Source organism: Barbus barbus (genome assembly GCF_936440315.1).
Source record: "Barbus barbus genome assembly, chromosome: 13".
Classification (NCBI taxonomy): domain Eukaryota; kingdom Metazoa; phylum Chordata; class Actinopteri; order Cypriniformes; family Cyprinidae; genus Barbus; species Barbus barbus.
In genome coordinates, this window is record NC_136741.1 from 32,203,033 (window position 1) to 32,227,105 (window position 24,073).

General features: G+C 35.3%; 1 protein-coding gene across 2 annotated transcripts in view; it reads right to left on the reverse strand.

The window, feature by feature from the left end:
* Window positions 1-24,073, reverse strand: part of LOC306878796 (protein phosphatase 1 regulatory inhibitor subunit 16B-like) — a 56,117-nt gene that overhangs the window by 25,687 nt on the left and 6,357 nt on the right. For both annotated transcript variants that reach the window (XR_013784969.1, XM_079431328.1), the window contains exon 2: window positions 12,840-13,183. Coding sequence is in view for 1 of the 2 variants with exons in the window: in XM_079431328.1 (XP_079287454.1) it covers window positions 12,840-13,098 (259 nt within the window). In the remaining variant the exon portion in view is untranslated. The remainder of the gene's footprint in view (window positions 1-12,839; window positions 13,184-24,073) is intronic.

A 24,073-nucleotide genomic window follows, 5' to 3' on the forward strand; every position in this document is an offset into this window, starting at 1 on the left:
AAGGTGACTTGACATTTGAAGTCTATCTATCTATCTATATATATATATATATATATATATATATATATATATATATATATATATATATATATATATATATATTAATTACAGACCAACATTAATCATTTTTTAAATATATAATATTAATAGAAGAATATAAACCTATTTTTTTATATATAATAGCATAAACCAATATAAGCCATTTTTCAAAATATATAATATTACAGACCAACATGAACCATTTTTTAATTATATAGTAGAACAATATAAACCTATTTTTAATATATAACATTACAGACCATATAAACCATTATATATATATATATATATATATAAATAAAAGATCAATATAAACTTTTTAATATATATTATAGACCAGACAAAATCTTTTATTGAATATATATTGTAGAATAATATAAACCTTTTTTGCATTTCCAGCAAAAATAACTCTGATATATATGTATGGATGCCATGAAATCAAAGTACTCTAGTCCACTAAAGTGATGCATGATGGTCCTGCTGCGCAAACTGTGCTCACATGGGAATCACTGCCGCCGTCATAATGAGACGTTATCATGTGATCTCTGGTGGAGCCCAAACGAGCCATTACTGAAGAATGACAAACATTTAATCCACATCCCTGATCACACACACACACACACACGCGCATGCATGCACACACATACACACACACACACACACACACACACACACTCACAGCGAGCTGGCATGAGGATGTATTGGTTAATAGTGTTGCTGAATAGGCAGTGAGTGGTTTCGCTTGCTAAACTACAAGCTCATCTGATGTACACACACACACACACACACACACACACACACACACAGTGTGCTGCATTCTCAGGTTAAAAGGAATTCACTGCATATGATGATTTTCACCAAACACCCAAAACACCCTAGCAACCCCATAGCAACCACCTAGAACAGCCCATCATCATGCCAATGAGTTTTACACAGATTATCATCATTCACATTATCAAGAACATGTCTAAATACTAGGGCTGTGTGATTAATCGAAATCGAATTGCAATTGCGATTTGAGACGTTGTGATTTGCTAATTGCAAAGCCTGCGATGTGGACGCGATATTACTCTGTTCCAGACCATATGCATGTCTGCCAGCCTTGAGTGACGGTCTTATTAACCAATAGAGTGACCTCCGTTCTCCCCGATCAGCACTGCTCTAGCCAACTGCGTAAACCATTTAAAAAGGGTCAGGTTGATAGTTAGGCAAATTAAAGCTAAAGAAAAATGTATGTAACTACAGCTTAGAAATGACAGACAACGAACAAAAAAAGGTAATTTGCAAGAGCTGCGTCACAACGCATATCAAGAGCTCCCTTATCGGTTCTGCTTTCAGTACTGGAGAATAAAAGATACATTTTTAGATGTTTTTATTAGTAGGCTACATGAACGTTATCTTACACATTTGATCTCCCCAACAGATTAATTTGAAATAAGTTTATAATGCATGTTCACTAATTCAGAAGACTGCACACACAGCCGTGTCTCTGAATGCTTCTCATAGTCGCTCCGCTCTACCCCACGCTTCACGTCTCCCGCGTCTCACGGACGAGCCGTTTACACGCAACCAATAGAACAACAGTAATTCCTATTGGAATAATGCCCAAAACAAAAAATTTTGTAATGGTTTTTATGGAAATTATAAGAATTTCTGTGATGGTTTAGTCTCTGCATGTGCAGCACTGATGAGTGACAGCAGAAGCAGCAGCGCTTCACAGAATGTTCTAGACTGCCGAGGAATGTTAATGTGGAGTTCTGATACAAAGACAGTGAGATGCAGTGACCTGATGAGCACTTAATGAGCGCGCACATACACACACACACAGTGCTGGGGGAAAGTTACTTTTAAAAGTAATGCGTTACAATATTGCGTACTTCTTTAAAAAAGTAACTAATTGCATCACTTAGTTACTTTTTATGTAATGTAATAAATTATGTAACATTTGTGTTACTTTTTCTCATCTGGGCTGGCTTTGCTTGTATATAAAAAGTTGTATTTTGGGCAAATGTAAAAGCCCTTTCACACCAGAAGTGAAATAAACGAGCCTCAGGCTGAAGTTAAAGTAAATTCACATCTGTACAGTAGAGAGCGCCGCTCAAACAAACCTGGATTACATGAAGAACAGGATGCAGGAGAAGAAAGTTCAACACTTTTACTTCAGCAATGAAACAAAGTCATGTTTCTCTAAAGTCAGTTTTGCTCAGTATGGTTGAATTGGATCACTGAACATCAACAGCAAAGACGTTGGTTAATAAAATGGGATTAAATACATAAAGGATATTTGTGCTATTTAACATTTAATTACTGCAGGTTTGCATTTGACTTTTTATTGATTGTGAGGAACACTGAATGTGTTTTAGTGCAGGTGAGATGAGTAAATACATGTTGATATTTAGTCTAGAACTACAGTAAGATCATGTAGATATTTAGTCTAGAACTACAGTAAGATCATGTAGATATTTAGTCTAGAACTACAGTAAGATAATGTTGATATTTAGTCTAGAACTACAGTAAGATCATGTTGATATTTAGTCTAGAACTACAGTAAGATAATGTTGATATTTAGTCTAGAACTACAGTAAGATCATGTAGATATTTAGTCTAGAACTACAGTAAGATCATGTAGATATTTAGTCTAGAACTACAGTAAGATAATGTTGATATTTAGTCTAGAACTACAGTAAGATCATGTTGATATTTAGTCTAGAACTACAGTAAGATAATGTTGATATTTAGTCTAGAACTACAGTAAGATCATGTTGATATTTAGTCTAGAACTACAGTAAGATCATGTTGATATTTAGTCTAGAACTACAGTAAGATCATGATGATATTTAGTCTAGAACTACAGTAAGATCATGATGATATTTAGTCTAGAACTACAGTAAGATCATGTAGATATTTAGTCTAGAACTACAGTAAGATAATGTTGATATTTAGTCTAGAACTACAGTAAGATAATGTTGATATTTAGTCTAGAACTACAGTAAGATCATGATGATATTTAGTCTAGAACTACAGTAAGATCATGATGATATTTAGTCTAGAACTACAGTAAGATCATGTCGATATTTAGTCTAGAACTACAGTAAGATCATGTCGATATTTAGTCTAGAACTACAGTAAGATCATGATGATATTTAGTCTAGAACTACAGTAAGATCATGATGATATTTAGTCTAGAACTACAGTAAGATCCTGTAGATATTTAGTCTAGAACTACAGTAAGATCATGTAGATATTTAGTCTAGAACTACAGTAAGATCATGCAGATATTTAGTCTAGAACTACAGTAAGATCATGTAGATATTTAGTCTGGAACTACAGTAAGATCATGTTGATATTTAGTCTAGAACTACAGTAAGATCATGTTGATATTTAGTCTAGAACTACAGTAAGATCATGTAGATATTTAGTCTAGAACTACAGTAAGATCATGTAGATATTTAGTCTAGAACTACAGTAAGATCCTGTAGATATTTAGTCTAGAACTACAGTAAGATCCTGTAGATATTTAGTCTAGAACTACAGTAAGATCATGTAGATATTTAGTCTAGAACTACAGTAAGATCATGTTGATATTTAGTCTAGAACTACAGTAAGATCATGTAGATATTTAGTCTAGAACTACAGTAAGATCATGTTGATATTTAGTCTAGAACTACAGTAAGATCATGTTGATATTTAGTCTGGAACTACAGTAAGATCATGTTGATATTTAGTCTAGAACTACAGTAAGATCATGTTGATATTTAGTCTAGAACTACAGTAAGATCCTGTAGATATTTAGTCTAGAACTACAGTAAGATCATGTTGATATTTAGTCTGGAACTACAGTAAGATCATGTTGATATTTAGTCTAGAACTACAGTAAGATCATGTTGATATTTAGTCTAGAACTACAGTAAGATCATGTTGATATTTAGTCTAGAACTACAGTAAGATCATGTTGATATTTAGTCTAGAACTACAGTAAGATCATGTTGATATTTAGTCTAGAACTACAGTAAGATCATGTAGATATTTAGTCTAGAACTACAGTAAGATCATGTAGATATTTAGTCTGGAACTACAGTAAGATCATGTTGATATTTAGTCTAGAACTACAGTAAGATCATGTAGATATTTAGTCTAGAACTACAGTAAGATCATGTAGATATTTAGTCTAGAACTACAGTAAGATCATGTAGATATTTAGTCTAGAACTACAGTAAGATCCTGTAGATATTTAGTCTAGAACTACAGTAAGATCATGTAGATATTTAGTCTAGAACTACAGTAAGATCATGTTGATATTTAGTCTAGATCTACAGTAAGATCATGTAGATATTTAGTCTAGAACTACAGTAAGATCATGTAGATATTTAGTCTAGAACTACAGTAAGATCATGTTGATATTTAGTCTAGAACTACAGTAAGATCATGTAGATATTTAGTCTAGAACTACAGTAAGATCATGTTGATATTTAGTCTAGAACTACAGTAAGATCATGTAGATATTTAGTCTAGAACTACAGTAAGATCATGTTAATATTTAGTCTAGAACTACAGTAAGATCATGTAGATATTTCGTCTAGAACTACAGTAAGATAATCATGTTGATATTTAGTCTAGAACTACAGTAAGATCATGTAGATATTTCGTCTAGAACTACAGTAAGATAATCATGTTGATATTTAGTCTAGAACTACAGTAAGATCATGTAGATATTTCGTCTAGAACTACAGTAAGATAATCATGATGATATTTAGTCTAGAACTACAGTAAGATCATGTAGATATTTCGTCTAGAACTACAGTAAGATAATCATGTTGATATTTAGTCTAGAACTACAGTAAGATCATGTTCACACACAACGCTCTGCACTTACTCCTGATTTCTCTCAACACCAGAGCTGTCACTCAATACATCACAAACACAGGAACTGGCGTTACTCATTTGAAAAAGGTAACCAAGATATTTCCTTCTAAATTAAAAAGTAATGCATTACTTTGCTAGTCGCTTGAAAAAGTAATCTGATTACGTAACTTATTTTAGAAACGAATTAAGTGACTGTCTTTATGAATGAATCATTGAATCACTGACTCAAAAAGATTCGTTCAAAAACAGATTCGTTCAGGAATGAAACAGCGCTGTGTTGCTCTGAGACAAATGTTCTGGTCCGGCTTTGTTTTGAACTATTTTTGTTGGCAAAACAGAACAAAACTGATTCTACGGTGTCTAAAATGTGTCTCAATCAGTTTTAACTTCTTGTTTGTTGAACTGTTGTATAAAATCAAGATCACATTCACGACTGCACTCAACAAGTGCTAATATTCAGGAAAACGGCCCTCTTGCTAGTGTGATATTACAAGATATTACATATTAAATAACTTGCACAAAGTTTATAGGCATAAAGGCAAGGCTACAAAACTGAAAATCAGCAAACACTCGAGCCAAATAAGAAACGAATAAGAAATGAATAAGAAAGCTTGGAGGCACAGCATGTAAAATAAATAAGTTACACAAAGTTTAAATAAAGTAAAAAATCTGCAAACACTGTGGAACCAAATAAATGAAAAACAAATGTTTTTAAAAATACTTCCAAAACCACCTTAGATAAACAACAAAAGTCAACAGGCTTTTCAAAATACACAATATTGCCAAACAGGTGTTTTTTTTGCATTTGGTTCGGAAACATCTTCCTCCATCATCTTGTCTGTCTCACCGCGCTCTTCTTCAGCTTCTCCTCGCGTGATCAATGAGAACTGCTGTTCGGTGTGCTGGATTGAGCAGACACGTTCAGCTTTTAATTGTAGTGTCTGTTTTCTAACTGAACTAAATTTGTATTTGTATTTATTTATTTATAAAGCACTTTTCAGGCTACACAGTAACTCCAAACTGCTGTACATCACAAACAGTTAAGATAATATAAAAAAAGAAATAGATCAAATAAGACAACATCGAGATAAATAACCCAGTAAAGAGTTAAAATGCCAGGGAGAAGAGTTATGTTTTTAAGCGGCACTTAACATGAGAGATGCTCTAACCTCGAAAGGAAGGCTGTTCCATAACCTTGGGCCAGAGACAGCAAAAGCGCAGTCACCTTTAGATTTAAGACACAGGATTGCTAATAGTAATTTATTTGAGGATCTCAGTGATACTTTTGCATTATATGGTTTAAAAAACTTTGCTAAATATTCTGGCGCTGTTCCATGTAATGCCTTAAACACTGTAAACAGTAGGCACGTTTCAATTACAGATTTGTGCAAAACCTTGGCGATATTCTATAAATGTCGATAGAAAAATATTGCAAAATAACCACGTTTCTATTAACAGATGTTATGTGAAAAAACTTAATTTTTTCCTCTCGCGATAAGTCATGGCAACGGAATTTGAGTTAATTGCGAAAAAAACGTTTCCATTGCAGTTTTACGAATTATTTTTTTTCGCATTGCCTGAAAAACCACCTCATGCGAGCGTATTTTGCGATATATGGGCGTTTTTGCTAAATTGACGCGTTTCCATCAGGCGTCTTTTCAATAAGTAATTTCAATTTGCGCAATTTGAAGGGAACCGTGCCTACTGACCACACAGTGCTCTGACCACAAGTCAATCTCCACCGGCTCCTCATCCTTTGCACCTGTGTCTTACAATTAAAAAAAAACACAGGAAAAGAAAAGCAGCATCTTGTGGTTGATGACTGATTTTCTTCGAAACAGCATCTGAGAGAAATTCAACATGTTTATTTAATAACAATACGACTTCAGTTTTTCATTCACTGGCTGTGTGTGTGTGTGTGTGTGTGTGTGTGAGTGTGTGTGTGTGTGTTTGTTGACGCAGACTCAAACCACAGATGCGACAGAAAAAGTTAAAATGAGCTCAACTTCCTCTTTCTCCTGCATCTATTTCTTGTCAACCCATTTACAGAGAACTCACTAGTCATTTAAAACAATAACAGACCAGCATCCACGACATGAACTGAGAAATGATGTTCATCAACACGAGAACAACATCCTCACCTTCCAATAAAACAAGAAACAACATTGCCATTGTGATTCAGACAGTTTTTAAAGAGCTCCTGGTTTGCTGTGATTGTATGCAGGGATGCACAATTTAGCCAAAAACAACTTGAGAGCGAGATATATATATATATATTACTGCAAAATAAATTGTAATTATTTTATTTATTTTTAAATTGCATTTATACTATTATATATTTTATATTTTAATATAAATATTATTCATTATAATGATTATGACAATTAAAAATATTACAACAAAACAAGAAATATATTACAATTGTAATAATATAATTATTTAAAAAGTATTGAGTAAAAAAAAATCAGCATTTCTTCACAGAGCCAACAATATTGATTGCATACAGTTCAAACTAAAACGTTTAACGATGTTCCTAAACCAGAACATGCAAGAGGACAAAAACTACAGCGGTTTGATTCTTATAAACAGACTAAAATCAGCTGCACTCAAATACAACGTGACTAACATGATGATCGATTGAGTGTGATGTGAACTAAATCTGGTGCAAACATTGATTTCAAACATGCCACCTAAAATGCATCCTAATCTAAATATATATTTACATTAATAGAGCTATAAACCGTGTCCATTAGCCAGTGATTCCCGCTGGATCTCATGTGTCTACGGCTGAAGAAAAGCAATCAGAAGCAGCAGCGCAATCTAGAAGCCTTTCAGAAACGTACTGTACTGCCCAACCGGCCACTCAAAGACAGATATAAAAGGAAAACAGACAGGAAATTACAGAAGTAGGGTCCTGTGATTTCAATGATGCAGAAGATGTGGACGGATTCACGGAATCCAGTCATAAAAATAGAATTTACAGTATAATGTCATGGAATGGATTAATAAACCAAAATAGTGCTGTACACTGAATCAAACAGTGATATAGACGAGTGTCTGAATATTATTATACTGAACTATTATAATATTAAACACATGAACCTCATCTGAGAGTCACTTCAGCAGCATTTCACCATTTCATTTGAGAAAACAAAGCATACACACCAAGCCAACGCCGACGAACTCATCATCATCATTATTCTCTGTCTGACAGCTGATCTGTTACACGTCAGTTTACTACGGTATCTCTGAGGTCACGACCCGCTGTACCTGTGCTAATGTGATTAGCAAACATGAGATGACAACAGCCTAAAGAGCACGATTTGATCTGCTCAATAATTAATTACTTTTTTGTGATCAACTATTTATTATCCTTTACGTAAAACATAAATCATAACATCCATTCAAAACAAAACAAACAAACAAACATAAAAATAATTTGAAGAGTCCAGTCAAAGACGAGAGAGAACGGGGGGGTAATGTAATCGAGTATGTTAGAGGAAAAACATCAATAGTACTAGGTTTGGTCTTAATTCGTGCTGTTGTACATTCAAAAGTCACTATTTTAAGGAGGCTATTGATCCAATATATGACCCTGGAGCACAAAACCAGTCATAAGGGTCTGAAATTTAGATTTATACATCAACAATAAATAATCTTTCCATTGATGTATGGTTTGTTATGATCGGACAATATTTGTCTGAGATACAACTATTAGAAAATCTGGAATCTGAGGGAGCAAAAAAATCTAAATATTGAGAAAATCTCCTTTAAAGTTGTTCAAATGAAGTTCTTAGCAATGCATATTACTAATCAAAAATGAAGTTTTGATATATTTACGGTAGGACATTTACTAAATATCTTCATGGAACATGATCTTAATATCCTAATGATTTTTGTCATAAAAGAGAAATGTATAATTTTGATCCATACAATGTATTGTTGGCTATTGCTACAGATATACCTGTGTTACTCATGACTGCTTCTGTGCTGCAGGGACACATGTTTTTCCACACATGTGGTGTAATTATGGTCTTCTTTGCAGCTGTAAAACCAGCAAACAACATTCTCTTTTGTATTGATCTTATACAGAAACCAGAATCATCATTAAGAAGACATAAACATGGGTTAGCAAAGTAATCAATTTGTAGTAAGGAGAATTAATTATTACTTGATGCCACGACTGATGCGTGAAATGCACTAACATGAAATGAGGCAAGATTCAGGGAATGACTCCTGAATTATAAAAACACATCAACCATCAAAAACGGCTTCTCCAGCTCAACAGCAACTATTAGTTACTCATATTAGCAGCTTTGCTTTATCCAGCAAACTAATGCGAGCAGCTCCGGATAAACCCGTGCAGAAAGCACTGCCATCGGTCATAATGAATCCAAAACTCTTAATCAATACATCGCTGAACGGGTTAGTCCGGGCAAAAATAGCTCCATCAAGCAGAGCATAATCGTGCAGGCTGAGATTACGCCGCAGTGATAATCTGACACGATTAAAGCCCAGCAAATCCAGCCTCAACGCAGAGCATTTCCCAGCGCATGCATGCATTTAATATAACACATTGTATTTTTATAGCACATTTAAAACAACTGCCTTTGACCAAAGTGCTTTCCAGTATCAGTCACACAAATAAAATTAAACAAATTCAATCCTGATCACTCGAATAAATTCTAAAAGCTCTACTAAAAAGGTACGATTTCAATCTAGACTTAAAAGCATCCTCAGATGGGGAAGATTTTAATATGCATTGGAAGACAGTTCCATAATCGAGGAGAAAACCCCATCACCCTTTGATTTTAAACTCGTTTTAGGAACATGAAGAATCATCTGACTCGCAGATCTCATGTTTCTTGTATTTTGATCAGGAACCAAAAGCTCAACAATATATTTTGGGGCAACGCTTTAATAGAAGTATATTTTTTATTTAATGCCATGTCAGCATTTTAGGCTATTTTCATGGCATAAACTATTTTAAAAAATACAATAAAAACCAGCAAACAAACAAACACAAACATAAAGTTATATTACAGATTTTTTACATTATGATAAAAATTATGCAACGCTTTAAAAACCAGACAAAACCTTAAATTCAATTCTAAATTTTACAGGCAACCAGTGTAAAGAAACCAAGACTGGGGTAATTCTCTCTCTCTCTCTCTTCTTTGTGCGAGTCTCAAGTCTGGAAGCAGCATAGAGATAACTGACCCTGTGAAATACCTAAATATATACAGGATTACAGTAATCGATGCGTGATGATGAAAAAGCCATGAATAATAGTCTCCAGGTCCTTAAAAGAGAGAACTGATTTCAGTTTAGAGTTGATAAAACACAGCCTTCACAACACTAGTAACCTGTTCATCTCAAACTAAAGCTGAATCCATTATAACACCCAAATTCTTGACATGATCTGAAACACTTATCTTCATAGAGGCCAACCTACTAATAATTTCCTAGGAAGCAGAAGAAGGTCCAAAGCCAGCACACTCAGTCTTATTAGTATTAAGATGGAGAAAACAGCTTGCCAACCAGGCTCTTATCTCACCTAAACACTGAGCAAGTCCATCAAAGGATGAGAGCCATTTGGATGTATTGGAATATTCACTGCATCTTCTCCTGAGAACTGCAGGCTATTTCCATCATTCGGCTGCAGACGGCGTTCCCACGCTTCCAGAAAGACGGCAGATGCTCATTTGACTGCTGCTTTCAGCCCATTATCTCAAGAACTCGCTCTCCACCACACAGCAGTTTCAGCGTTCTGGATGGGTTTCAATTTTTACACAGAAATCAGGCGACGGCGCTGTTTTTAACGGCTTGTTACATGACGTGGGAGAGCATATTTCACACCACACCGCTGGCAGATGCAGAAACACGTTTATAAGGTCTGTTTCGTTATTTATTCAGATGGTTGATTTTATTGCAATATGAAGTCCACAATACAATATTTATTGCGATATTTAAAAAAAAAAAAAGAGAAATGAAGAATTTTAAAGTTACATTATTCTATCTAGTGCACTTTGAGAGCTCAAAACCATGTTCTTAACTAAGAAAACTTAAGTCAGTGAATTGACATGTAGCTGAACTTTAAAGGGGACTCAACCCTCTTTTTATTTGTGATTATACTGTCTCAGTCTAAATTACTTTCACACTGCTGTTTTAAGAAGCCAAACTAATTAGAATTTTTAATTATTGTTATTCCTATGACAGCAATAGCCATATATTGTAAAACAATTGCACTGTAAAATAAATGAAAATGAATATTTCATGGGTATATTATTTTTGCTTTACACTACAGTAGGGAAATTACAATACTTCTTTCCTAATTTCTACACTTGAAAGAGATATTTTGAATCTGGACTGTATTTAAACCGCTAGCTGTCAGTAATTCATGCTGCACTTTTATTTTGTAGGGAAACTCCAGCTTCAGTGAAAACAGGCACAAAAACACGTCTCACTACACATCTAGTGAAATGCTGTAATCGTCTGCCTTGAAAATAAAGCACAACTGGTGGCCGCTGCGTTCTCAAATGCGTGCTAAACTCACAGCATGTGCAATAATAGAGTTGACTGCATTCATCCAGTGTGAACGGAGCCGTTCTGAGACACCGGATCAGCAGCTGATCGCACAGATAATGTGTGCGCTTCGCTTTGAAACATGCAGCAAAAACAGACTTGATGAAGGGATTAAACCATATTGTGCTTTCGGTTTTAGTTTGTTTGACAGATACTGTGCCGAAGCATAATGGCACCAAAACAAATATATTTTAAAAACTACACTTTCTGCCCAGAAGCCCCGTCGTTTCGTATCGTCATGTGACCATGATAATATCAAGGCAGTTTTGCAATTAGGGCTGGGTTTTGACCCAAATATCATAATTCGATTCAATTCTCATTCACAAGCTTGTAATTCGATTCGGAAAAACAATCTCCCAATTAATGCTGTAAAACATACATGAGTCAGTTGGTACTACATTATAATATTGAAGGTTAAAATTGACTGATTTGTGCTGTACAACTGCTTAAATTGCACTTAATGAAGTTTTTATAATAATTAAGTTATTTTTAAAAAATTAAGTTTTTTTTTGCATATACACATTTAAATAGTGTCTGTCATAAAAACTTGGATGGATTTATTCAAACATAAATAAAACATTAAAGAACAGTAAAAAAATATGAATGCCTCTCTCTACAGTTTATTTTTCTATCTGACTAATGAGTTTATGGTCACAGAATATGCTTTCTGAGGTAAATGTTACATGAATTGTTTTCAAGCCGTTATATTAACATCTTTGCGTGGCTGAAACACTGATTGAGCGATTACATGAGACAGGATACGATTGTAAAGTTGAACTCTTTCTTTTAACTTGCCTTCGGATGTTTAGTCATGTTTATTTTGTGCTATAACTAGTATTAAAGCGGAGGAGATGATCAGTTCCAGCCGTGTCTGTTGAACTGAGGCACTATTAAAGAGCGCCAAAACACCATTTATTGTTTGAATATTGCAATGCATTGGACATAAATTGAAATCTGATACTTTGTTTCATATTAAAAGTACCAATGCACAATGCTTATTGCGATTTATTGGATGGGAAGTGCCCTTCAATGTTGTGTCCATTAACTGAAAACAGGCTAGACTAATTGATTCTTGGGATTTAATTCAATTCGTTTATTTGTATAGTGCTTTTTACGATACAAATTGTTACAAAGCAGCTCTACAGGAATTTAAGTTTCCACAATATATTTATATATTGCAGAACCTTAATATGTTTAATTTGGTAATTCGATAGTAATTTAAGAATCGATATCGTTCCGTAAAAATGAGAATCGTTTAAAATCAATATTTTTTACTCAGCCCTAATTGCAATATCGCGATATTGATAATATCATTACATCCCTACTTCCCACGCATGTGTGTCCGGCCTCACCTTCATCCGGATCGTTCCTCGCCGAGGCCTCCAGCAGAGCGATGCTCGCAGCGAACGAAACTCTCCTGCGGTTCTCCAGCAGGTTCCCGTGTCCGCGCCGTTTGTCGGCCTTGCGCTTCTTGTTCTGCATTTCCTTCTCGTAGATGGCCCATCGCTTGAGCTGCTGCGTGCGTCGCTTCTGCGCGGCCCGGAGCCGTTCCAGACTGGGCACCTTATCCAGCTGCTGCAGCTCCGTCAGCAGCTCCAGGTGATTGGCCATGATGATGATGATGATGATGAAGGTGAGGCGATGAATCTAGCAGGGGCTGCAGCTCCCTGCCAAACCTCCACCCTTCATCCTGAACCTGGAGGAAGACACAGATTAGGGCTGTCAAAAAAAAAATCAGAATTTCGAATATTCGTAGAATTTAAAATATAAATCCACATTCGAATTTTAGTTGTGCGTCAGGCATCCTTATCAGATGCGCACGAGATACGATGACGATGTAGGCGTTGTTGCATTTTAATGCTTTTTTAGTCGATCCAGTTGAAGCCTGTAAATGCGGCGCTGCTATGTCTTTCATTCAAAATATTGCAGAAAAAGAGAACATCAATGCGGAGAAGTTGTTTACGTCAAAACTGAAACCAAGCTGTTCACACAGAACACATTTATCACATTTTCCACAAAAATATTGTGCAGCACAACTGTTTTCAACATTAATAATAATCAGAAATGTTTGTTGAGCAGTAAATCAGTATATTATTATGATTTCTGAAGATCATGTGACACTGAAGACTGCAGTAATGATGCTGAAAATACAGCTGCAGATCACAGAAATACATTACAGTTTAACACATATTCACATAGAAAACAGCTACTTTAAATTTTAATAATATTTCATAGTTTTTAATGCATATTTGATCAAATAAATGCAGCCGTGATGAGCAGAAGAGACCTCTTTCCAAATAATATATATGTAACGAGATAAATGTCATATAAATATCGGTTCTTCTTTAAGTAAATCCTTCGTTAATGAGATTGCGGTTCCTATTGGTTGTGCCGCTGGTGCTGTGGCTCAGTGAGTTCAGTCTGCAGCAGAGCGATGGAGAACTGCTCCGGGGGAGTCATTTGTGTTGTAGCTCCACACTAAAAGTACAAAATATTGTTTCATGTGAAATGTTATACACTGGTTGAAAAGTATTGAACATCATAGACATTGATTGATTTGTGGAATGCGTTTTCTTTTATATACGTGTTATTTTGATACTTTTATTTCTGTTTTGGGGTACTCTCTTCCTTGTGCTAATGAAGTGAAACGTATTCTGAATAGGTGGTGCAAAAATTGTGCATTTTCTGTATTTTTAAGTAAATGTTTTGTGCTAATTGTATTTTGTGAAGCACTTAATTGATGGATTTACTAAGAAATCTTGTATTTCATTAACTTCTCGTGCATACGGAGTGCCATAAAATGGATGATGTAAGCGGTGTAATTTATGTACCTCATATTATCTATTACTTTATATTTAGTTTGTCTATTCATGTTATTCATGCTTGTTTTAAAATGTCTTATACGATCACAATACGTTTAATAAGAAAAAGACAGAAGGAAAAGACAACATTGAATTGTTTAGAAAAAAAGGAACATCTGTTTGATTGTCATGGAGAAATTGACATTTCAGATTCCTGTATTATTTTTGTCTGTTTTGTTTAGAACACCATACTGTTATATTAAGTGCAGCAGAGCGATGGAGAACTGCTGTGGGTGGAACTATAACTGGACTGAACTTTCCATTTGTCTCCTACTGCTCTGTGTGCAGGCATCACATCAATTCTATCATCATCCAGAGTGAGAGTGCTGATGAAGGGTGGGACAAACCGGGTCAGATAAAGACAGGAAAGGTCACATATATCATTTTATTTTATAGATACAGTGCCCTCCATAAGTATTGGATCAGTAAAGACAAAATTGCTCTGCTGGCTGTGGAGTCAGGACATTTACAAATATGATTAAAAGATGAATATGAGACAAAACTACAGAATGTCACATTTTATTATTAGCCGTTTCAACACATAGATGTTTTAGCAGCTAAGAAGTTCAGCACTTTTAGAGTTCATCCCTCTATCTGATAGCATTAGTTGTCAGTTATAATCATCAAAATGAAAGGAAATAAACATTTGAAATATATCAGTCTGTGTGTAATCAATGAATCTAATATACAAGTTTCACTTTTTGAATGGTATTACTGAAATAAATCAACTTTTTCATGATATTCTAATTTTATGACCAGCACCTGTATATATACACACACACACACACACACACACACACACACATATACATACACGCGTATATAAAACCCCACAAACCCACCCACAGCATCCTGCCCTCATGAACACATGGAGAGGTTTGTATGGTGGATGTTGATATTGTTCTATATAAATGCAGCAGCAGAGGCCCAATATAGCACGTCTTTCTCCTGTATGTGGGGGATTTACCAAAGTCATTTATCAGGCCACAGGCAGACACCTTTAGAAGAACATGGGCTTCACACATTACCGAGCAGATGAAGACGCCACACTCATCTCTGCTGCTGTGCAATTTTCCACTGGTGAAGTGGGCAAAGCTGCACCACACACACAGACACACACACACACAGAACTGTCACATCCTGTCACCACCGGACGCCATCGACAGACACACACACACACACACGCAAACAAGCCTCACCATTTCCTGTGCTTATCGCCAAGACTGATCTCAAACACGCTCATCCTTCAGAGGAGAGAGCAGGTGAATCATGTGTGTGTGAAGGCCACGTTTTCCACTACTAGCCCACGACACACACACACACCTTCCCCACATCTGAACCAGTCTCACACAGAGGTGACACTCAGGACACGCGCTCATTACCGACCAGACTCATTCTGCATGATTAATATCCAGCACATGCTTTCACACTCTTATCATAAACTCTTCAGCAGACGTCACTGATGTGTAAATGTGCTGATGTTCATCTGTGTGAAGCTTTAGTGTTAAACTACCGGCCTGAACACACTTTATAGACCACAGTAAAAATCACAGAGTAAACATAGGACTAGAGTGTTTAACCTTATTATTATACATTACTGACACTCTATCCTCCAATCTGATACTGTGTGCTTTGACAATCTGTACTGTTACACACACACACACACTGCTGCTGGGTCACACAAACCGCAGCTACTAGAACATGCAGTCAGTTTCAACCAGGACAAAAACATCAGATGCACAAATAAACCAGAGAACTCCAACATCAGCGACTCATTTCCCCGTTTGACCCCGTGACCTCAGCTGATCAGCTGACACTACTGCACCCAACAGTTACCTGAATAAACCTTTAGTCTTTAGTGTGAGGGAAAAATGACCAAAACCATCAACAATGTGACATCACCATATGCAAATGAGCTCCAACACAATCCTCCCTCCTCAGAATGCCCCGCCCCTAATTACAAACACCGCCCACTACTGACTAACTAAAGCAAGTCATAGAGAAAATAACTAAAGGCTATTGGTTATTTAAACCTTTGATATGCTCCACCTCAACTTTAAGAACATTACATAACGTTAAGAAACAGGTCAACTCAAAGCCATCATATTCAGTAATAATCACACGCTCATGAACCTCAGTAATAACCAACATCATCCAGAGATGAAGAAAGATGCAGATGCTGCTCTGAACCAACAACGAACAAGCCCTCGACTCAGCACCGCTCAGAGACAAAGAACATTCACTGCATTGTTCTTTACAGCACTAAACATTTTCAATCTACTTGGATGACGGTGTCTGCTTGGAAAAACAAATCTGAGCAATATTTATAAATTATATACATTTTGACTGCATAAAACAAACAAAAAACAAAACAAAATAAAATAAAGGAAAAGAATGACAACAAAAAAGCTTTTGTTAATGGCTTTATTTATTTATTTATTTTTGTTGGTAATCTCTTAGTGACAAAAAAAAAGTAATTTATTAGACATTTTTCAAATCTAAAAAGCTAAAAAAGAAACCAATTGGATAAAAAAGTAAAGCAGATTTGAAAGGCCTTTGCTAACCTGCATAGATTTGAGATATATATGTATGTATATATACAGCATGTAATAATTTTAAGCTAAAGAGCTCATTTTTTATTTCTTTTTTTTTAAAGTATATTAAAAAGGTTTTTGTTGATGTCAAAACTGATGTAAGTAAAAAAGGTTAAAAAATTAAAATAATAAGATAAATAGAAATAAAGTGGATTTCATAGGGCTCTTGCTAATCTGCACTGATCTCCATGGAACTTTTAATATTTCATATGTATTTCATATCTGAGCGCAGATCACACAGGTTATGTCTAATCTAATCAACACCCAACAGTGTATTTCATCCCTACAGAAGATCTCATTCAGGAACCCAAACCAGGATGATGGGATATAACGAGTGCTTCATATCTCGTGTGTCAGACACTAGTGAATATCAGCGGTGTAGGGTTAGCGCAGGTTAACTCGGCTGTTAACGTGTGATGTGTCAACAGCGCTGATCTGTTTCCAGCACTTAACAACATTAGAGCCGCCAGCGATCGCTGATCTAATAACGAGAGTGGTAATTACATTACCTGATGCACACACACATCACCTGGAAGGAGTTAATAAAGAAATGTTACATGCTAACCGGTCGAGAACTCCTGCGGGAAACTGGAGAAGAGCCGAGATAAGACAGACTCCTTCAACACGCTAATGAAAAGATACCAACATATCCTCACACGAGTTAAACTGTGATCATCTGCACGATACAGACCAAACATTATATCTCCATACACTGTCTTTACACTGTAAATAATGACCGTGATTTTAACAGTAAAAGACTGTAAACATGCTACAGTATAAATCTATTAATTGGTTAGTGGTAAGCTCCCTTTATTGGACATTACATGTAATTTTACGGTAATAAACAGTTTTTGGAAGTGAAAATTTATCATTTACAGTGAATAACCGTAAATTGACATTCCCAGAATTCCCTGCACTACATTTCACATCTGATGTTTTTTTCTTATCAGTTGTGTACATTAGGGTTGTATGTTACAGCTAATGTTGTTAAATTAATGTTCATTGGGTTATTTCTGTTTCACGTGTGTTACCATGATGGTGTTTAGTGTTTGTGTGAATGACGCTGTGCTAGTATTTAATAGACTCTCATCACCACCTGCTTTTGGTGGTTATCAGTGTGTTATAAAGGTACAAAACAGACTTCAATAGGTTGGTATATCAACATTTTATCAGTTAATAAAATTACAGTTTTTAAATGTTAAATTTTTTTAAAATTCTTAAAACCTAAAATGTTGCTACCGTATTTTTTACAGTAAAATTCTTTTTTTGCAGTGTGCTCTAATAAAAGTAGAGTAAAAGTACCTATTAAGCACACTTCCATTTTTGAGATCAGATTATAAAAAGAAAAAAATTATTTATTATCCTACTTGATGTCTTAACTAATTGTTATGTGTGTTACTATATACTTCCTGTAATTTGAAGTCAGTCAGATCATCACACGCTGAGATATGAGTCTCCATGTGTTGACTCTGTCTGATGGACGTTTAGAAAGCCGTCTAAACACTTTCACCAAAAGAGGAGCCCCTTAAATGTGTGTTTTTTAGATGTTTAAGACTTCATTTTGGGTAAGTTTCACTACTTATTGTAAAATTAAGAGATTACTGTTCAGACTTTTGCATATTATAACCTGGAGCTTGGATGTGGGAAATAATTACATTAGATCCAAAAGATAGTTTTAGCAACAGATGCACTATAGCTTCAGTGTGACATTAATTTAAAAAAAAAGTATAATTTCATAGATATTTCATTTTAATAAATATTACATGTATGAAAAATTGTTGCTGCTCCAATTAATCTCAGTGTCTCTCTTTAAGCTCTTCCACACTGAACATCTATAGAAATACTTCAGAAACAGGCTTTAAATATAAACCGATGGTTGAATGGATTTTCTATGGACTCTGTCGACTCAAATCTGATCTGAGGTAACTAGCATCAGCTTCTCCAGACTGTTTATTGGTTTGTTTTATCTGATTATTGAATGTGTTATTTAGCTGAAAGTGGTCCAGTATTGACGTTGATATGTGCTTTAATGACACTTCAGTATGAATATATAACTGATCCACTTGAATGCCACCTTTTTTTGTGATTAACTTTGTACCTTCAAAAAATATATATTTTTACACTTTTAAAAAAATGTCCTTAAAATAAACAATAATCAAACATGATGTGAGCTTAATGGGAACAGGGGTGTGCTTAAAGAAAAACAAAAATGACCCATTAAGCACAGCCAGACTCTTTGAGTTTAATGATGTATATCTTAATTGAAATGCTTTTGTCATTTAAAATCAAATTAAATATTTTTGTGTGAGAGATTAATATTTTATTTTAACATACCTTTTTGTACTGAAACCAATATCTTGTGCACTAAAAATGTGTCCATGCAGATTTCGGTGAGCTGAATAGGTGCGTTTAGCCTAGTTAGGCTGCTTGTGATATCTGCAGACCTTTCCTGCGTTTAAGAATCCAACAAATAATTTAGCAAAAGAATTATTGCCATCTATTTGTGCATCTATCACCGCTGTAAAGTTTAACAGAGACTCACTTTCTGTCAGATCGAGGCTTTATGCAAACATTCACAGTTAAGAATACTAAAGTAAGATGTAAGTTACACAATGAGGAAAATGCATCTCAAGTAAACAGCACACGCATCAGACCGGAGACCAAACCGCTTAAAATGACATGTTTAGGATGGATGCAACTTTGTTATAATGTTATTTTTCAGATGCATTTGCAACATCAAAGTACATCAATATAAATGTCTCATCTCAACTCAGACTTTATTTCTAAAGCACTTTCAACAACACAATGTGGAACCAAAGTGCTGTACAGCACAGTAACAAACATAAACTAATAAGACATACATTTCACAAGAAACAACTTAAAAAACATCTTCAAAAGCCAAAGAGGACAGATGAGTTTTTAGCACACTCTGAAAGTCTACGAGATGATTTTACAGACAGAAAAGACCCGACCACCTTTGCATATGAAGCAAGATCAAGGGAACACAGAGAAATATTAGATTGATGCAGACTGATTAAATCAGAAACATACTCTGGTGCTAAACCATGCAAAGCTTTGAAAGCATATAGCAGCACTTTGTAATGAATTCTGTATCAGACAACCAGTGTAGACTGATATGCACAGGAGTAAGGACAGATAATCTCATCTGTTATTTTCAAATATATGGATATATATCTTACAAAGTCACTCGACTGCCCAGCCCATGTGTGCCGAACACTATAACGGTACAAGCAGGGCCAAAATTAACACTCAAGATCCAAATGAGAGTACATTCAGCAAAAATACTGTGATACAGTGCTACTCACCAGATGTCTGATCACTTTATTAAAGAATTCTATCCATGCCTGAGAACACAATGGTTTAGCTCAGTTATCAAGTCAAAGACCGTGTTGTGATTATATAAATATGTAATCTGTGTGATATTTTCCTAGTTTGCAGTAAGCACTGCTTCACAGGAACTGCTGCGTGTTTGAGTCGTCTCTAACGAGCATTTGAGAATGAAACATCGAAACATCTTCCCTAGTCTGTACTGAGAAGTATTTATGATTATGAACCTGCTGTCAACAAAAGAGAAGCATCAAACAAGTTTACCTGTGGTTTTCCGCTACAATAAAGCACTATGGTTTTAAAGAAATACACATACAGTTTAGCTCATACAGTTTCATGGCCATAGGATATATATATATATATATATTTTATTTTGTATTCAAGTCACTGGCCAATAGCAGATGTGACAAAATGTTACGCAAAATGAGACTCTCTCCTACACAATTAACAGGTAAGAAATATAAACTAATTTTGAGGTATAAAAGACATTTTTGGATGTCCAAAATCCTAAATTTTTAGTTTTACTTATTTTAGTCTAAAATACACTACTGAATCTAATTAGTGTTAGGCCTAATCAACAGAATCAGATTTTGAATTCAACTGAAACCCTGTTTTTTTCTGAACTCTTTGAGCAGATGCATCGTCTCATTCGCTGTTCACACCAGCTGAAGAAAACAAGTCATGATTTAAACTTAGTCGTCACCTCTGACCTCTTCAGAGCACACATGTGACCCTGAGCTCCTCACACACACACACACTTGAGCAGTGTGTGAGGGAAAATGTGCGGTCAACACATCACAAAATAACCCCAGACAGAAAACCACCATACACCGGTTTACTCTGAAAATGATCATATATCCTGCTTAATAATAATAATACAGCACTTCAATAAACAAACATGAAATATTGATTGAGTGTTTTTGTTAAAATTACTATATGCAGACAGGGAGCTTGTGTCATGATAGGAAAGACAGATATCTGATCCTGCAGCTCAAAAGCAGTCATGAGTAACACAGGTATATCTGTAGCAATAGCCAACAATACATTGTATGGATCAAAATTATACATTTCTCTTTTATGACAAAAATCATTAGGATATTAAGATCATGTTCCATCAAGATATTTAGTACATTTCCTACTGTAAATATATCAAAACTTCATTTCTGATTAGTAATATGCATTGCTAAGAACTTCATTTGAACAACTTTAAAGGAGATTTTCTCAATATTTAGATTTTTTTGCTCCCTCAGATTCCAGATTTTCAAATAGTTGTATCTCAGACAAATATTATCCTATCATAACAAACCATACATCAATGGAAAGATTATTTATTGAGCAAATAAATTGAGGTTTTGTGGTCCAGGGTCACATTTATGCACATAAATGGAGGAAATCTCTGTCACTGATTAATTAAATTTATCTGCATCTGTTTCTGCTGATTCGGTTATTCTCCGTGTTATTTCTAAAGAATTCAAGATTTCTGCATGTAATGACAGTTTCTGCGTCAAGTCCTCGACAACTAGGACAAGAAATCCAGCCTGAATACATCAACCTTCAAGGACATCAGAGAGAGAGAGTGTGTGTGTGTGTGTGTGTGTGTGTGTGTGTGTGTGTGTGTGTGAGAGAGAGAGAGAGAGAGAGAGAGAGAGAGAGAGAGAGAGAGAGAGAGTGTGTGTGTGTGTGAGTGAGAGAGAGAGAGTGTGTGTGTGTGTGTGTGTGTGTGTGTGTGTGTGAGAGAGAGAGAGAGAGAGAGAGAGAGAGAGAGAGAGTGTGTGTGTGTGTGAGTGAGAGAGAGAGAGTGTGTGTGTGTGTGTGTGTGTGTGTGTGTGTGTGTGTGTGAGAGAGAGAGAGTGTCAGTGTTAGCTCAGGCTGTTTCTGGGTCAGTGTCTCCCCAGTTATCAGCCCAAACCAGGCCAGCTATAGAAAGACACACAGAAAGTGAGAGAAAGCGCGGCGCTGCAGCAGCAGAAGAGCGGTGTGACGCTTTATCTCATCAGGTTAGAGGTGACACACGATTACCTGTGACAGGTGAAACAGCCATAACCAATCATTCTAATCATATGTAACTCTCAGCGCTGCAGCTTATGGATTCATGCCTGTCAGACTGTAGTTAGAGCCTTTATGAATAATACATACAGACAATTAGATCAATACTAGCAGTGAAAATATCAGTCATCACATCAGCCTCAGATTCACGAGTATTTACTGAACCAAAAACAAATGCATGACCACAGAAATGTCAGACAAACAAACGGTGCGGCACAGATTTTGTTCAAAGTTTCTTATTTATTTATTTAGTCATTTATCTTATCTGTTGATGATGGTGACATGAAATTACTGAAAACTTCTATTCCGTAAAATATCTGTATATGAAAAAAATATATATATTTTTGGCCACCTGAATTATTTATTATTTCCAGGTTACAACTTTATGAAATTTAAATGATCAAACACTAAAAATATTTTTTTAGTTATCAAAAGAGTTTTCTTTTCATTAGCGAATAGTTAAAAGTTTGAAAAAGTAATATTTCAATAATTTAATGACACATTCACATGTTCACAGTTCTCTGATGTCACTTAATACATTGATTAATGAAATATTTTTATAAAATAAAATATGTAAGTGTTTTATTTTAAAGTGTTTTTATTTTAAAATTATTTATTTATTTATTCTAATTTTCTAAAAATTCAATTATTAGCTTTTCATCAACTTGAAAATCCCCGCTTGGGAAACTCTGCAATAAATGATTAAAACAGAATCTAGAAAAACTCAAATGGAAAACAGAACATGGGAAAAAACAAATAGGACTCAAAAGGCCTCGGCTAACAAACTGTGACATAAAAACAAACCAACAGCGGTCCTGCATTAAACCAGATGAACCTCTCTCGAGCCCAGCGGAGCTGCATGGAAAAGCTGTGTGGAACGGGAAAGGCTCGTGTGTTTGTTTTGTCTATTTCAGGCTGCTGTGACCGCAGCGGTACATCACACACACTGAGCTCTGACATCACTGCAGCCGCTCATTTGGGAAAAAGATTGAGCTTTTATTTTTGAGAGATGTGACCACGCCAAACCCTCCACAGACTGACTATTGTTTGTGCTGCGACACGGCCGTCTGCCACGTAAAACAGCCCAGTGTCCACCGGCTCAGAGTCTGACTGAGGGTTTGAATAGAAATCAACCAGAAATAAAACATTTCATACAAACACAAACAGCTCACAACAGAATCCGGAATCATGAATTATGTAAAATGTTTTAATGACTGGCGGCCATAGAGAGCAGAAAAAACGGTTGGAATCCAATCATAAAACTGGAATTTACTGTATAAAATGAAATGTCATGGAATTTGGCAAAATTTGGATTAATAAATTAAAAGCAGGCATGTACACTTAATCAAATTTTGAACATTGTCTGTGAATATTAAAACATCAAACATCTGCTATTAAAATATGAAGTCTGCATGTTAATAAAGTAGATATAGAATATCACAGTTTTTGTATGCGTTTTAATTTAAACAGTAAACCTGTAGTACGAACTTTGTTTGCCAGTAAATACAAGGAATTGTTCAAATTTATTGTGATTTAAAATTTCATTAAAAGATTTATGCACTCATTTGATTTATCCAAAGTGACACTGCATTCACCGTAAACGATTTTTCAGTTCATGCATTTTCTGAAAATCGAACCCTAGTAACTTGGGGTCGACCGATTATCGGCCTGGCCGATTATTGGCACCGATATTAAGCATTTTTATGATAATCGGTATCGGTCATTTTCAAAACCGAT